General features: G+C 53.0%; 1 protein-coding gene across 1 annotated transcript in view; it reads right to left on the bottom strand.

Annotated features, from left to right (window-relative positions):
* DNHD1 (dynein heavy chain domain 1) overlaps positions 1-8,086 on the bottom strand; it is a 65,632-nt gene extending 57,546 nt beyond the window's left edge. The window contains exons 1-7 of the mRNA XM_075061881.1: positions 7,983-8,086; positions 4,800-5,463; positions 4,093-4,272; positions 3,655-3,858; positions 3,174-3,284; positions 1,808-1,964; positions 767-1,018 (exon numbers count right to left, since the gene is read on the bottom strand). Of these exons, the coding sequence (XP_074917982.1) occupies positions 767-1,018; positions 1,808-1,964; positions 3,174-3,284; positions 3,655-3,858; positions 4,093-4,272; positions 4,800-5,463; positions 7,983-8,034 (1,620 nt within the window). The 5' untranslated portion in view covers positions 8,035-8,086. The remainder of the gene's footprint in view (positions 1-766; positions 1,019-1,807; positions 1,965-3,173; positions 3,285-3,654; positions 3,859-4,092; positions 4,273-4,799; positions 5,464-7,982) is intronic.
* Between the last annotated feature and the right edge of the window lie 6,481 nt (positions 8,087-14,567).

Genomic DNA, 14,567 nt, shown 5'->3' with positions numbered 1-14,567 from the left:
GCAAGACAGCCAGACATCTCCATCTCATGAAGTCTTCTATTTCCGATCCAATGCCTTTCTGGAAGATGGTTTAGCTCAGAGGTCCCCAAACTGTGAAGTGCGCCCCTCAGGGGGGCCAGAGGAACCTTGGGGGGGGGCAGCAGGGCCCACACCAGTCCCCATGGGCAGCAGGAAGGAGGGGCTGGGTGGCACTCCTCACTCTCAGCTCTGATCTGGCCCCACTCACAGCTGCATCCCCACCCAGTTCCCAGCCCTGCACCTGGCCCTGGCCCCAGTCTCCAGCCCGGCTGTTGCTCTGTTCCCAAACCTGGCCCTGCCCTCAGCCTTGGCTGCTGCTCTGTTCCCAGCCTGGGGGCAGGGGCAGGGCTGGGGGCATAGCCGCACCGGGCTGTGGCCCCAGCCGCCAGTCCCCACCGCAGCCTGGCCCCAGACCCACCCCTGGCTGTGGCCCCAGCCTTGGTTCTCTTACCCCGTCCACATCCCTCATGGCCACGGTTCCAAGGGGCACAGACAGGGGTGTTAAGGGGCTAGTATGGCCCTCCAAAGTTTGGAGACCGCTGCTTTAGCTAAACACAAGTGACTGGGTTCAGTACAGGGGGAACTGGGCAGGAATCTCTGGCCTGTGCTACCAGTAGGTCCGACTAGGCGACCTAATAGTCCTGTCTGGCCTTCAACTCTTTGAATCTATGCCAATGTCAGACTGAAAAAGAGTCAGGTCGAGGGCACGGAACACTCTGAGCCTCCAGCCTCCTCTTTCCTGCCTCACCTTCATGACGTTGCTGACGAACGCTGTGACTTCCTCCTGCACGATGGAGACCAGGTTCTGGCAAGTCAGGAGGTTCACTAGCTGGGCCAGGCTGCCCAGCCTCTGCATCCAGAACTCGGCTTCCTTCAGCCTCCTCTCCAGGTCCCTGTACTGGACTCTCTGCTTATACAGGGACTCCTTGGTGATGTAGAGCTTGTAGCGCTGCACTTGGGTCTGCAGCCCGTGCACTGTCTTGTAGGTGTCATCCCGCACCTGCAAGGACATGGACACAGCAGGGCTGAGAAGGCAGGTTCCCTGCACAGACCTATCTTCCTGTCAGGCTCAGGGTGGGATGGGGAAGGAGTGAAGGGAGCTGCCCAAATCTCTCCCCGCTATGGAGCCCCACATTATTCCAGGAGACTCTTTCTTGCTGCTCTGGGATGGAGAGAGAGGGTCCTAAAAGGTCTGTGATAGAAACATCAAGCATGGCAGAAGCACTGTTCCCTGGTTTGACTGGGGAACACAACCCTGAGAGCTCCCAGAGCTTTCCCAGCCAAACCAGGAGCCTAAAACCTTGAATTGTAGGGTCCATAGGGCAGGTGTGGAGCTTCCATGGGAGAGGAGGACCTGTGTAGGGGAAACTCCCAGCACTGGAGGAGCACTACAGGGAGCAGGGCAGGAACATTGGCTGTGGGGTTGTGGAGCACCTGACTATTCCCTGCAGGAGGAGCTGTAGGAAGCAGAGCAGTGGTGCTGACTGCACGGGGAGCTCCCATCAGAGGGCACTACAGGGAACAAGGCAGGAGCATTGGCAGTGGGGTTGTGGAGCTCCTGGCCATTCCCTGCAGGAGGAGCTGTAGGGAGCAAAGCAGTGGTGCTGGCTGTGGGGGGAGCTCCCATCAGAGGGCACTACAGGGAGCAGGGCAGGAACATTGGCAGTGGGGTTGTGGAGCTCTGACCCCTCCCAGCAGGAGACACTCAGGGAGAGAAGCCAAGGGGCACTGGGAGTACAGGGAGAGAACAAATGTAGAGAGTCTCCACAAGGCTCCAACCCTGCCTTACCAGCTCAAGAATGGCTGAGCAGAGTGTGAGGAACCTTCTGAGCAGGCCTCGAGCACGGCCATTCTCTTGAGCCAGGGCCCACTGTAGCTCCGGGAAGGTGTAGCATTTGGAGTCATCCTGGGGCAGCCAGTGTACAGATCTTAGCTCCTGCAGGAGTCTAGAAGGAAACAGGATCCATCAAACAGGGCCATGGGGACAACCAGCCTCCCTGGGCACTCAGCCCCAGGCAGTCAAGGGTAAGCGGAGTGTAGAAGCCAGCAAGGGACCCTTCCTGGCATCCAGTGCAGGAACCCTGAGCTCACTGGCTGGGGCCTCAGCCCTTACACCCCAAGGCTCTGCTCACAGCACCCCTGGAGAGCTGACCCTAAGGTCAAATGTCCCCTGTGAGCCCAAAGGGAGCCAGGAGTGTGAAGAGAACTGGCCCCTGAAGGGAAGAGCCCCACAGAGGCTCCTCCGGCCCCCTGCTTGGGGAGAAAGGACTCAGTGAGGACCACTGGAGAATCTAAAGAGGCAGGGGTGTTCTGTCTTCTGCATAACCCAGGATAAAAGGTATCAGGCATATTTAGGACAAAGAGGTGAAAAGTAACTATTACTGAATGTTGTAGCATTGCATGTTAACAAACCGGCTGAGCCTGTGTGTGCGCTGCTGATGCTGATGTTTTGAAAATAATTGCAGAGTTTCCACACTAATGTCTATGAAAGACAGTAGATGCCACAAGACAAACACTGCTAGTCAGGGTGAAATGTTCGAGACTGCCTTAAGGTAATCACCTGTGTCTACCACGCTAAGGTGACGTAAATATTAATGCGTTAGCCTATGAAAGATGGGGCACCCCAAAAGTAGTGAGGTGTGGAAGTTCAAATACAGAAAAGGGGTTCAAACCTTCATAAATGTGTGTGAACCCCAGTGGGTGTACCCCAGCCTGCGTGCCTTGGCTGGGGGAAGATGCCAGGAGGATGCTCATTGGTGAGGACGATGATGATGATGAAGACTAACACCATTCTGTATGGGTCTCTCTCCGCATTACCAGACTGCAGCATATGCATTGTTTGGTCGATTAATAAACGGAATTATTGTGGAAAGAGCACTAGAGAGTCTCTGTGGTGCACCGTGGGGCCCAATGTGTTGGTGACCTCTCTCCTGTAGCTTGTCTCCGAGGCTGGCCCTTGGGGTGGGAATAGGTTAAAGTAACCACAAGCTATAGATAAGGCTACATCCAGGGCCTCGGGCCTCCAGTGCAGGGTGTTCTCAGCTGGGATTCCAAGGGGAGCAGCACCAGCCTGGACAGGGGCTGCTCTCAGTCAAGGTCCTGGCTGGGGCAAGGACACGCCTCCCCCCCACACAAACACACAGACATCTTCTCACCTGGAGATGTGGAGCAGCGCTGCTCCAAAGTGGGGCACAGCCAGGAGCAGGTGCTTGCTTAGGGCTTCCTGGCGTCTCAGCAGCTGCAGGTGCCTCACATTCTGCCACCAGCTACAGGGGAAGGAGGGTGAAACTAGGAGCTGTGCCATGCTGAGAGGAGGGGTTAGGCTCAGGGAGGTGAGAGACACTGCACAACAACAAGGGGCTCCATGCCGACCTGCTGCTATTGGTCCCACCTTGCCCACATCCCTGGGCTCCAGCCCATGTGCCTGCAGCCAGAACCGTCAAGTGCAGATCCTGTAAGCTGCTAATGGGGGTCAGCTAACCTAATACCTCAGGTCCTGACCCAACACATGTAATATAGGCCCCCTGCATCCAGGGCTCAGGCCCCCAGGCCCCATCCTCTGAGCTCAGTGTGGAGGTTGGGATCCCTCGCAGGTTCCTCTACAGTGCCCTTCAGCAAGGGGCACCCACCACTCACCAGGCAAAGGCTTTGCGGACGAGACAGTGCCTGAAGAAGGGGATGCACTGGAATAGCTGCCACAGTGTGGCCTCTCGGTGCCACTCTCCAAGTGTCAGGGCCTCAGCACCTTCTTCAGGGTGCACATGCAGCACCCCAAAGGGGGAGAAGACATAGTGCTGGGAGCTGGCCTGGTGCTTAGGAACCACAACTAGGTCGTAGGGCCTGTATGGAGAAAGGAAAATACAAGGCCCTACATGGAAAGAGGAAACAGGACCTGGCTGCTCCACCCATCCACACATACCCCTGCCCCTGCCATAGGGAAGCCAGCAAGGCACTGAGCCCTGCAGCACCACTGGGGGCACCAGGCCTGACATCCCAGAGGCTAACACAGCGCTAGGGAAGTGCCTGGTAGGGGCAGTGTGGGTGCAGGGGGGGGTGAGTTTGGGGTGCAGTTACCTGAAGTGCCTGTTGGGAGCAATGTTGAGGTAGACAAAGTTGATTTTCCCCAAGTGCCTGTTTCTCACAAAAATCTCAGCAGCCCGGAGCCCCGTCAGGGACTGCCAGGAGAAGCCCTGCTCTCCTTCTACCACCTGTGGGGTGGGTGCAGCAGCATCTTGACCTGGATCTGGTAGGAGCCTGCAGTGAAGACGGGATGACTGTGAGAGCTCCAGCCTCCAGGGCAGAGGTCATCCAATGTCCAGAGCCAGCTCCCTCTCCAGGGTGCAGGTGGGAGAAGTGGGGAGGGAGGCGGCCAGCTGAGATGCCACACTCAGTTCGCCTAGGATTTGCATGTTCACAGTCCTGGAGAGACACTCACTCCCCCGGGGGGGGGGGGGCTGTACCTTTAGACCACCATACAGGGAGGACTAGAAAAAATATCTAGGACTCCTGGCTGCCCAGTTCCCCTGAGCGGACTCCCGAGCCCCTAGTCCCCTCCCAGAGCTGAAAACAGAACCCAGGAGTCCTGGCTCACAGTTCTCACCACCATTTGGCAGGCTCTCCAGTCACATTGAGCTCAGGGAAGTACAGTCCAGCATCCCTGTGGCCCTGGGGAAGTGGGAGTGTGCGTGATCCCTGCACTCTGTGGGGCCCACAAGAGCAGCCCATGCCCTGGGGGAGGACACTGGAGCCTGGTGCCAGGATTTGGCGGAGGAAGCCCTTACCTCAGCTTGGCACAGCAATACTTCACAGGCACCTCTGTGCCAAGGGCGAGGGACATAAGGCCCAGGCTGCCTTTCCACTGGGTCTCACCCTGAGCCAGCTCCATGCCCACCAGACCCACACATCTCTGCAGCTCCTGTAAAGACACTGGGCCTGGCTGGCACACGGCTACTGGTTCTTCTACCTCCTGCTCTAGGACAAAGGAGCAGGGCTGCCCTGCGAAGGCTGGCTCTGAGCCAACAGGGAGCAGATTGGCTGGGGGCAATGGATCCCTGCAGTGTGCAGAAAGTGGATGGGCACACAGCTCTGAGTGGTCTCTGAGGAAGGCCTGGTCCATGGCTCCCAGGACATCTAGGTCGGACACAAGGGCCTGACTGCGGTGGTACTGGTAACAGAGGCTCTCCAGGTAGGGCAGCAGCTCCTCCCGGCAACGCAGCTGCTCCCGGAACGGGCTGAGGAGCTGCAGGACATCCAGCAGGTGCAGCCAGGCACTTCGGCTGCTCCTCTGCAGCACTGTCGCAAACACAACAACCAGCTCTGCCACGAGCGCATCCAAGTGCTGGGGGTCAGGCCTGCCTGTCTCTTGGAGCTGGGCAGCAAGGCGCTGGCGGACATCCCAGGCCCAGCCATGCTCTGCTGGCTGGGAGCTCCTGGGCTCTCTGCCACCTGCAAATGGACAGAGTCATGAGCTAGGACCAGGAGAAGTGAGCAAGTGCTCAGCCCAAGGCTGAGGGTGCCCCCTATGCTGCCCACATCCAACTGCACTGTACTTCAGGTCCAGATTCCCTCCCACCTATGTGATCCTTGGTGGCCTATCTGTGTTTCACGGCTTCAACAGGATCCTCGTATACAAGCTGCACATGGTACTATTGGAGGACTTTCGGCTTGCAAGGAGTCGGAAAATGCAGTGAAAGCTGAGTGACAACTAGTCTATGGTCTGCTGGGGATTCTGTACTGCTGAAGACCTGGTGAAAGGCTAGTGGTGTTCCTTATGTGCTGTCAGCACCAAATCCTGAGCATAAAGCGGTTTGACTTTGTGCAGAATGTCATTGTCTTACAGATCTGGCCTTCCTTCAGATGCTCATTATACTCAAAAGCAGGGTTGCGTCCTCTTCAGCCATGTTACCGGGATGGACAAAAATACCCCAGTATACCATGCTCATGTGGAAAGGGGTGGATGCCTTGACCCTACCTAGGGCTGCCTCCGAGATTTGTGGATTTGCAGGATTGAGCCAGATGGGGGAACTTCAGTACCTAATGCCTAGTGTGACCCTGTGGTCACTCTGGCCGGCACAATGGTCCTCAGTAGACTATGCATGTTTGAGGATGATTCCTACACACCCCCACGCTGAGCAAAGCAAAGAATGAGTGTGACACTCTATACCTCAGGAGAGTGCCCTGGAAACCCCATATTCTTCATCTATATATAATTGTGATATTGCATATAAAGCATGCCATGTGAGGTATCCGGGGAAAGGTTATGATCTGCAGAAACCCACTGTTCCATCTAAATATGTGTATCATGCACACACATAAAATTTTGAGAATTATGTTATATGGTTGTCACCAAAATATGCTGTGGGTTTGGGAGGCACCCAGATACTAGTTCTCCAGAGAGTGAAGCAATGATAAGGGAGGTAACCAACACTGGGGTGAGCGTTGAACAGACATCACCAGCCACTGTCCAGCAGAGGAGTTACAATTCAATGACTGACTCACAGGAGACACACCAGGGTATTGCTTCACCTTCTGACTCAGAAATGCCCACTAGACATGCCTGACTTGTGTTCTCCAAGCACATGGACTAAGGATATAAAATAGAACGTAGGGGCCCCATGATTGGCCTTTCTCTTGCCCCCACCTACGCTGCAAGCAAGAAGGACACTCAGAAGACTGAAGACTCCAGCAGAGGAGACTGGCCCAGGTTTCAATGGTGAAACCTGTCTACTATGAACTGCCAGTGGGGTGAGAAAAACTGCAACCTATGGCACGCATGCCAAAGGCAGCACACGAGCTGATTTTCCTGGCTACTGGTCTGGGGGGCTCTGCATTTTAATTTAATTTTAAAGGAAGTTTCTTAAACATTTTAAAAACCTTATTTACTTTCCATACAACAATAGTTGAGTATATAGTATAGACTTATAGAAAGAGAACTTCTAAAAACATTAAAATGTATTACTGGCACACAAAACCTTCAATCGGAGTGAATAAATGACGACTCAGCACAGCACTTCTGAAAGGTTGCCGACCCCTGCTCTAGATGTTGCCCAATCTAACAGGGTGAGAGTTTAGACTGAGTGCTTATATAACCTACATACCTCCTGGGTGTGGTACTTTGTCCTCTCTAGTGCACCAAGACCACTTAGAGAGAGAGATGAATGACTCTGCTCCAGATCCTTAGCTAACAGCCATATGGTTTTACCTCATGCAGCAGCGGCTTGTGCATTTAGCTCCAGAGGTCCCAGGTTCGATCCCACCCTCCGACTACCAGGGTCTGCGGGCGTTACACTTATTTTATTTTGGTAACTAAGTCTGACTTTTTGCCTATCACTTCTAATCACTTAAAATCTATCTTTTGTAGTGAGTAAGTTTGTTTTACAGTTTATCTTTATAAGTGAATTTGCCTGAAGCGTGTGGTAAATTTGCTCAGATTTACAAAGGCAGGTGTAGATCCACTTTCCATTGATGAAGTGGGGAACCAATTAATGTATTTGCACTGCTCAAGACAAGACGATATATTCCTGATGTACAGTGCTGGGAGCTGGGGGGATTTGGCTGCTGCCTTTCTCTGTGTGATTCATGAGTGGCTCTGGGAGCATTCACGCAATCTAGCTGGGTGTGGGGCTTTACATGCTGTTGTGCTGAGTCATATTAGAGCTTGGAGGGCTTTGCTGCTTGCCACTAGCAAAGCTTTGAGAGAGACAGCCCAGGCTGGAGAGTTAAGGGAGCACAGCGGTCCCACAGTCCCAGGATGCACCCTGGAGATCCCATCACAATGAGCTGTTGAGGAGCTGGCACTAGAACAGAGAAGATGCCCCCAAATTCACTTCTGACCTCACCTGTAGCACAACAGCCTCCAGAGCAACCCTGGGGCAAGGGGGCCAGTGCTGACTGTGAGGAAAGAGCTCTCCCTCTAAGTCCCTGTTCTCCCCCTGGTTATGGCAGCAGAGATTAAGGCTCCTTACCTGGGTCAGCAGCAGCAGAGAACAGACTGGGGTGAGTCGGGGAAGACTGCATGGTATCTCTGTGCACACAAAGCTGCTAAAGATAAAGGCCTGGTCAGTCTAGGTGCCATGGAAGCACAGGGGAAGAGGCAAAATGGGGGCAGGTTGTGCCAGGAGGATGGGATCACAGGCAGTCTGTTCTCAGGGGCGGGGGCGGGGATGGGGATGAGTTCAGAGGGGGCAAGCTGTGCCATGGTGTGGGAGGGGACAGAGTGGGATTAGAGGACGTTAAGTTGTGCCATTGGGTGAGGAAGAGGCAGGGGGTAGTGGTCAGACAGTGCCATGGGGGACAATGGGAGAGGTGGAGGATGTGCAGGGGGCACTGGGAGGGATGTGAGGGGGGAGTAGGTGATGGGGGCCCCGGTGGTGCACATAAGCATTCACGGACTAGAACTAGGTCTGCAGACCCTGAGATGGCTGACATTCCCACAGTGCCACCAGGAGGCCATGCAGAGCACTTTGGAGACCAGGCACCACATGAAGTATTGCCCAAGCGATGCAGAGTGACCCCCACAGCATTTTGATTGGCCAAGGACCCTATTTAACCCTGAAGGGTGCCCCAGGAAGTTGTCTGGGCAACCACACAGACTTTGGGCCTGCTGAGACTCCAGACTTCACCTTGTCTCCTGATTGCCAGTGTCTGATCCCAGCCCAACAATGACCCTGACTCTTGCCTCCTGACTTCAGCCTGGTACTAGCTCTGTTTTCTGGTCTCCAACCCCAGCCTGACTCTGACCCTGACTCTTGCTTACTGAACCCAGCTCTAGTGATTCCTCTGACTCCCACTCACTGACTATCATCCCATCCCAGCCCAGCAGTGACTGCTAAACCAGACCACCTATGTCCTAGTCTTACAGTTTGCCCAGACCCCTCCCGACCCCCTCTGCAGCAGCCCCATTACAGGGTTATGGAAGGGGTGGGTCTACCATTGCCCACTGGACCCCATGGAGTACTGGATCTCCAGGAGCAGGTTGCACAGCTCCAAACCGAGAACCATCTGCTGTGGTCCCAATTGATGCAGCTCCTAGCACAAAATCAGACACCTCACGAGCAGCTAGCATGGTCTCAGAAAGAAAATGCTGTACTCCAGGCTTGGATTGGGCCACTGCCTTTTGAACAGAGCCCCACAGTACCACTACCCAAATGTTTGGATGGGAACACAAGAATGGCCATACTGGGTCAGACCAAAGGTCCATCTAGCCCAGTGTCCTGTTTACTGACAGTGGCCAATGCCAGGCATAGGTGTCAGCTCCATGTGTGCTCCAGGGCTGGAGCACCCACGGGGAAAAATTAGTAGGTGCTCTACACCCACTGGCAGCCAAGCTCCCCATCACCACCACCTCCCCTGAGCAAACCGCATCCCTGCTCCTCCACCTACCTCCCAGAGCTTCCCACCCTGCGGCCGCCAAACAGCTGTTTGACGGCATGCTGGGAGGGAGGGGGAGGAGTGGGAACATGGCACGCTCAGGGGAATGTTCAACCCGGCTCTGCCCCCAGCCCCGCCCTGACTTCACCCCCTTCTGCCCCCATTCCAACCCCTTCCTCAAAGTCCCCGCTGTGGTTGATTGCCACTGCACATTGAGTGGATGTTTTCAGAGAACTATCCACAACGACTCCAAGATCTCTTTATTGAATGGTAACAGCTAATATAGACCCCATCATTTTATAGGTATAGTTAGGATTGTGTTTTCCAATGTGCATTACTTTGCATTTATCAACATTGAATTTCATCTGCCATTTTGTTGCCCACTCACCCAGTTTTGAGAGCGAGTGGAACAAGACAGCCCAACTGAATCATTTTCGGCCTGGACTTAGTGAAGAAGTAAAGGATGAGCTAGCCCACGTTGAGACCCCAACCCACTTGGATGCTTTCATTGACCTCTCCCTCCACATCAATAAATGGCTGCATGAGCAAAATGAAGAGAGGAGGGGGACCCTGTCACAGCTTCACCCACACTCTACATCAAAAACCCCAGGACCCAACTGTTAACTGATGCAGGTTGATCTGGGCCACCAACCCTTGACCCTGGAAGAAAAGGAACAGCGATAGTACATTACGTTATGCTTTTATTGCAGAGTGCCCAGACATGCCTTCATATCTTGTTCATCACAGATCCTGACCCACAAGGAATCAGGAAACGAGTGAGACAAGGCCATATAGGGGAGTCAGCCAGGGCACCACCACGACCTTATTCTCCAGAAGTATCCCCAGCCCTCAAGAGAAATCCAATCCAGGACACTTCCAAGTATGAATAAAGTTATGTACCAGGGATGGGGCCAGGCCAATTCCCCCTCACTGGGCCCTGATCAATTCTGGGGCTACCAATAATTTCACAGATGCTAAAGCTGCTCAAGAACTATAAATCCCCCTCCATTTAAAACCTATATCAGTTTTTGTAGAAGTGATAGATGGGCCCTACTTTCTTCAGAGCCAGTGTCATAGGAAACAATACCCCTAAAAGCCATCAGGAAGTGCTACAGTTCAATGTGATCCATTCTCCACACTTCTCCCTAATTCTCAGCATCACCTGGCTGAAGCAGCACAACCCTTGCATCTTCCCCTCTGAATACTGCCAAAGGGTCTGCCTGCATGCAGCTGGCTCCAATCCTCTGATCCTAGGCATCTGCAGCTGATTGGAAAAAACAGCAGCTGTGGTGGAACTCTAGATGGTGACAGCAAGCCAGAACAAGTCATCCCCAAGCCTGAATCCCATCTCCCTCAAAATTATTGGGATTATGCAGATTTTTTGGAAAGCAGAATTCAGACATGCTACCTCCACACCAGACTACGACTGCCCCATAGACCTGCAACCTGTGGCGAAGGTCTCTTACAGACAGATTCATGCAATGTCTAAGCCAGAACTGACAGTCCTGTGTGTGTACATCCAGGAAAACCTAGCCAAGGACTTCATCCAGTGCTCCACCTCCTCAGCAGGGGCTCCAGTCCTTTCGTTAAAAAAATGGATGGAACATTACGCCTTTGTGTAGACTATTGGGCCCTAAACCAGGTGATGGTCTGAAACTAGTATCCCCTGTCCTTAATCTCTGAGTTACGTGATTGTGTGCAGACTGCCAGAGTTGTCACCACCTGGACCTCCAGGGCGCCTACAACCTAGAGTGCATCAGAGCAGGAGAAAAATGGAAGACTGCCCTTTGAACTCATTATAGGCACTTTCAATATCTTGTAATACCATTCAGGCTGACCAGCATTCCCACGATCTTTCAACACTTTGTGAGTGATGTATTTAGAGACACACTGGATCAGCATGTAGTCATTTACCTCGATGACATACTTGCATTTTCAGATAATCCCAAGCAGCGTTGTTACCACATTTGTTCCATCCTGGAAAGGATACAGAAGCGTGGCCTGTTCATGCAACTGGAAAAATGTACCTTTGACCAGTCCCCTACAGAATTCTTGGGTTACATCCTTTCCTCAGACAGCATCAAGATGGGCCCCCAGAAGGTGGAGGCCATCTGCAGTTGGGCAGTGTTCAGGTCCCCCTGTCCTGGGCTACACAAATTTTTACTGACAGTTCATTCCAGACTTCTCAGGGAAAACAGCCCCCTTCTCCACAAGGCTGTCAAATTTGTTTGGACACCTGAAGCTCATCATGCTTTCAGACAGCTCAAAGCTGCTTTCACCACCACTTCCATCTAGCACATCCAGACCCAGCCCAAGCATTTACAGTGGAAGCTGATGCCTCCAGTGTAGTCATTGGGATCATACTCTCTGAGAGGCATAGTCCACAGCAAGTGTTGCACCCCTGTGCCTACCACTCCTGAAAACTCAACTCTGCCAAACAGAATGAGGAAATATTAGATAAGGAGCTACTTGCAATTAAATCAGCCTTTGAAGAATGGTACCATCTCTTCAAGGGACCCAAAGACCCAGTGCAAGTCTTTTCTGAATATCTGCCTCAGGTTTGAGCCTTGAACCAAAGACACCTCAGGTGGGCATTATTCTTCTCTCAGTTTGATTTCATCATCACCTATCACTCAGGAACCAGGAATAGGAAAGTCAATACCAAGAGGGTGAAGAGCCTAACCAAGAACCACTCAGTTTCCCAAAGCCTCAGAACGTCCTTTGTGCCAAAATCCACCAAGACCTGCTTGATCTAATCTGATCTGCTTTGTGGGGCAATCCATTATTCCAGGAGATGACAGAACAGTCTGCGCAAACAAGAGCCAGAACCAAAATGCAATGCTCCACACAGGATGGGATCACCTACCTCAATATGCACACACACATTCCCCTGGCTAGAAGTGCTCCATCTCTGCCATGACACTCCATGGGGAGGCCATTTTGGCCTCCTTAAGACTTTCCACACAGCTTCCTGTTTCTTCTGGTGGCCCCATACGCAAGCTAAAGTCCAGGACGATGTTGACTCTTGTGACCTGTGTGCGCGGACCAAGATGCCTCCTGTTAAGCTCCTCAGCATCCTCATACCCCTGGAGACCCCATCTATACCATGGGCCTCAATCAGTATGGACTTCACAGTGGAACTCCCTGACTCCGATGGCTACACAGTAGCTTTAATTGTTATAGACCAACTGACCAAAACAGTGCACTTCATCCCCTGTAACAGCGTACCCTCTGCTGAAAAAACAGCTTGACTCTTAGTGGTTCATGTGGTCTACCTTCATGGGCTTTTGGATCATATCATGTCAGACAGAGGCCTGCCGTTTGTCTCTCGCTTCTGGGGTGAAGCACTTCAGCTAATGGACATTCATGCTTTTATCTTCTCCACATACCACCCGGCAAACAAATGGGCAGACAGAGAGGGTGAACCAAGTACTAGAGCAATACCTAAGGCGCTTTGTCAACTACCATCAAGATAACTCAGCAAAGGAAGAAGGGAGAACCAGTTCTCGTCCAACGCTAACTAGGCCTGCACAGGGCAGAGCATCTTCTATGAAAATCACAGGTTCCACTTGGCCTTGCCAGCAGCCTCCCCGAATCCAGCCGCTTCCAACCGGTCCAATAAATTCATCATATCCATGAGGAGCTTAAGCACCACCTCGAAGACACAAAAATGGAATATAAGTGGTACACAGACTATCCACACCAGGAAGACCCAGCTTTCACAGTGGGTTAAAAAGTCTGACTTGCAGCAACACGTCTTCATACAAATAGGCCAGTTCACATGCTAGACCCTTCTGGATAGGTTAGCAAATCAACCCTGTCACCTTCAAATTGCAGCTCCCTCGATCTCAGTCATTTTTCCACTTATCCCTCCTGAAACCTAACACCTAACCTAACCTTTCCTGATCGATCCCAACAGCCACCCCTGTCAGTCCATCTCCAAAGGCATTCATAGATTCATAGATCGTCAGGCTGGAAGGGATCTCGAGAGGTCATCGAGTCCAGTCCCCTGCCCTCATGGCAGGACCAAATATTGTCTAGACCATCCCAGATAGACATTTATCTAACCTACTCTTAAATATCTCCAGAGATGGAGATTCCACAACCTCCCTAGGCAGTTTATCCAATCCTTAACCACCTGAAGTGGGAACTTTTCCTAATATCCACCTAAACCCCCTTGCTGCAATTTAAGCCCATTGCTTCTTGTTCTATCCGTAGAGGCTAAGGTGAACAAGTTTTCTCCCACCTCCTATGACACCCTTTAGATACCTGAAAACTGCTGTCCATGTCCCCTCTCGCTCTCTTTTCCAAAGATGAGGAATATAAGGTCCATGCTGTCCTTGACTTTATATAGTGCAGAGAAAGAGACTGTACTCCCTAAACATTGGAGGACTGAAGAACACTCCTGGAACTCAGTGCCCAGTCCATGCCCTGACCCAGTTAAAAAGTTTCATCTGGACCACACTGGAAAACCAAGCCCAGTGCCCATTCAGGAAGCGTGCCCCTGAAAGAAGAGGGACAGTTAAAGACTGGTGGACTAGAACCCAGGTCTGCAGGCCTGGACTCCAGCTTCACCTTGGCCTGGTCCTCTGATCCCAGCTGACTCTTGCCTGTACTGAACCCAGCTCTAGCGATTCCTCCTGACTTCTGCTCACCGGCTACATCCCTGACATATAGACCCAGCCAGCCTAGCTGTGACACCAGCCCAACTGCGTTCACACTGGTTCACCTTACAGTGTATAGTGATGGGGCAGGGGGAGTAGATGGTGGTGTGGTGGTGATTGAGCACAGAGATAGGTGATGGGGAATGGAGTGTGGTAGTGGCGATGAAGCATAGATGAGTGGAGAGGTAGGTTTGGGGCATAGAGGTGGAGGGTACGTGATGGAGGCAGTAGGGAGGGACAGAGCACTGGGTGCTGGTAGGCAGGCAAGCGGTGGGTGAAGAGAGCTGGGCGGCAGCAGGTGATGTGGCCACAGGGTAAGGGGACAGAGCACTGGCTGGAGGGTCAGGGGATAGGATGGTAGGTGATGGGGGCCACGGCGAGGGGAACAGAGCACTGGCGCTAGTCGGGCAGGCAAGCTCGGCCCCGATGACCCTGCGGTGGGTGTCGGGGCCACTGGGGGAGGGAGTGGAGCAGTGGCGGAGGTGGAGGAGGGCGGTGGGTTGCATGGGGGGGCCC

The sequence above is a fragment of the Chelonoidis abingdonii genome, chromosome 1 (genome assembly GCF_003597395.2).
Source record: "Chelonoidis abingdonii isolate Lonesome George chromosome 1, CheloAbing_2.0, whole genome shotgun sequence".
In the NCBI taxonomy this organism is placed as follows: domain Eukaryota; kingdom Metazoa; phylum Chordata; order Testudines; family Testudinidae; genus Chelonoidis; species Chelonoidis abingdonii.
Note: the sequence above shows the minus strand (reverse complement) of the source record. Positions and strands in the feature narration are given on the sequence as shown.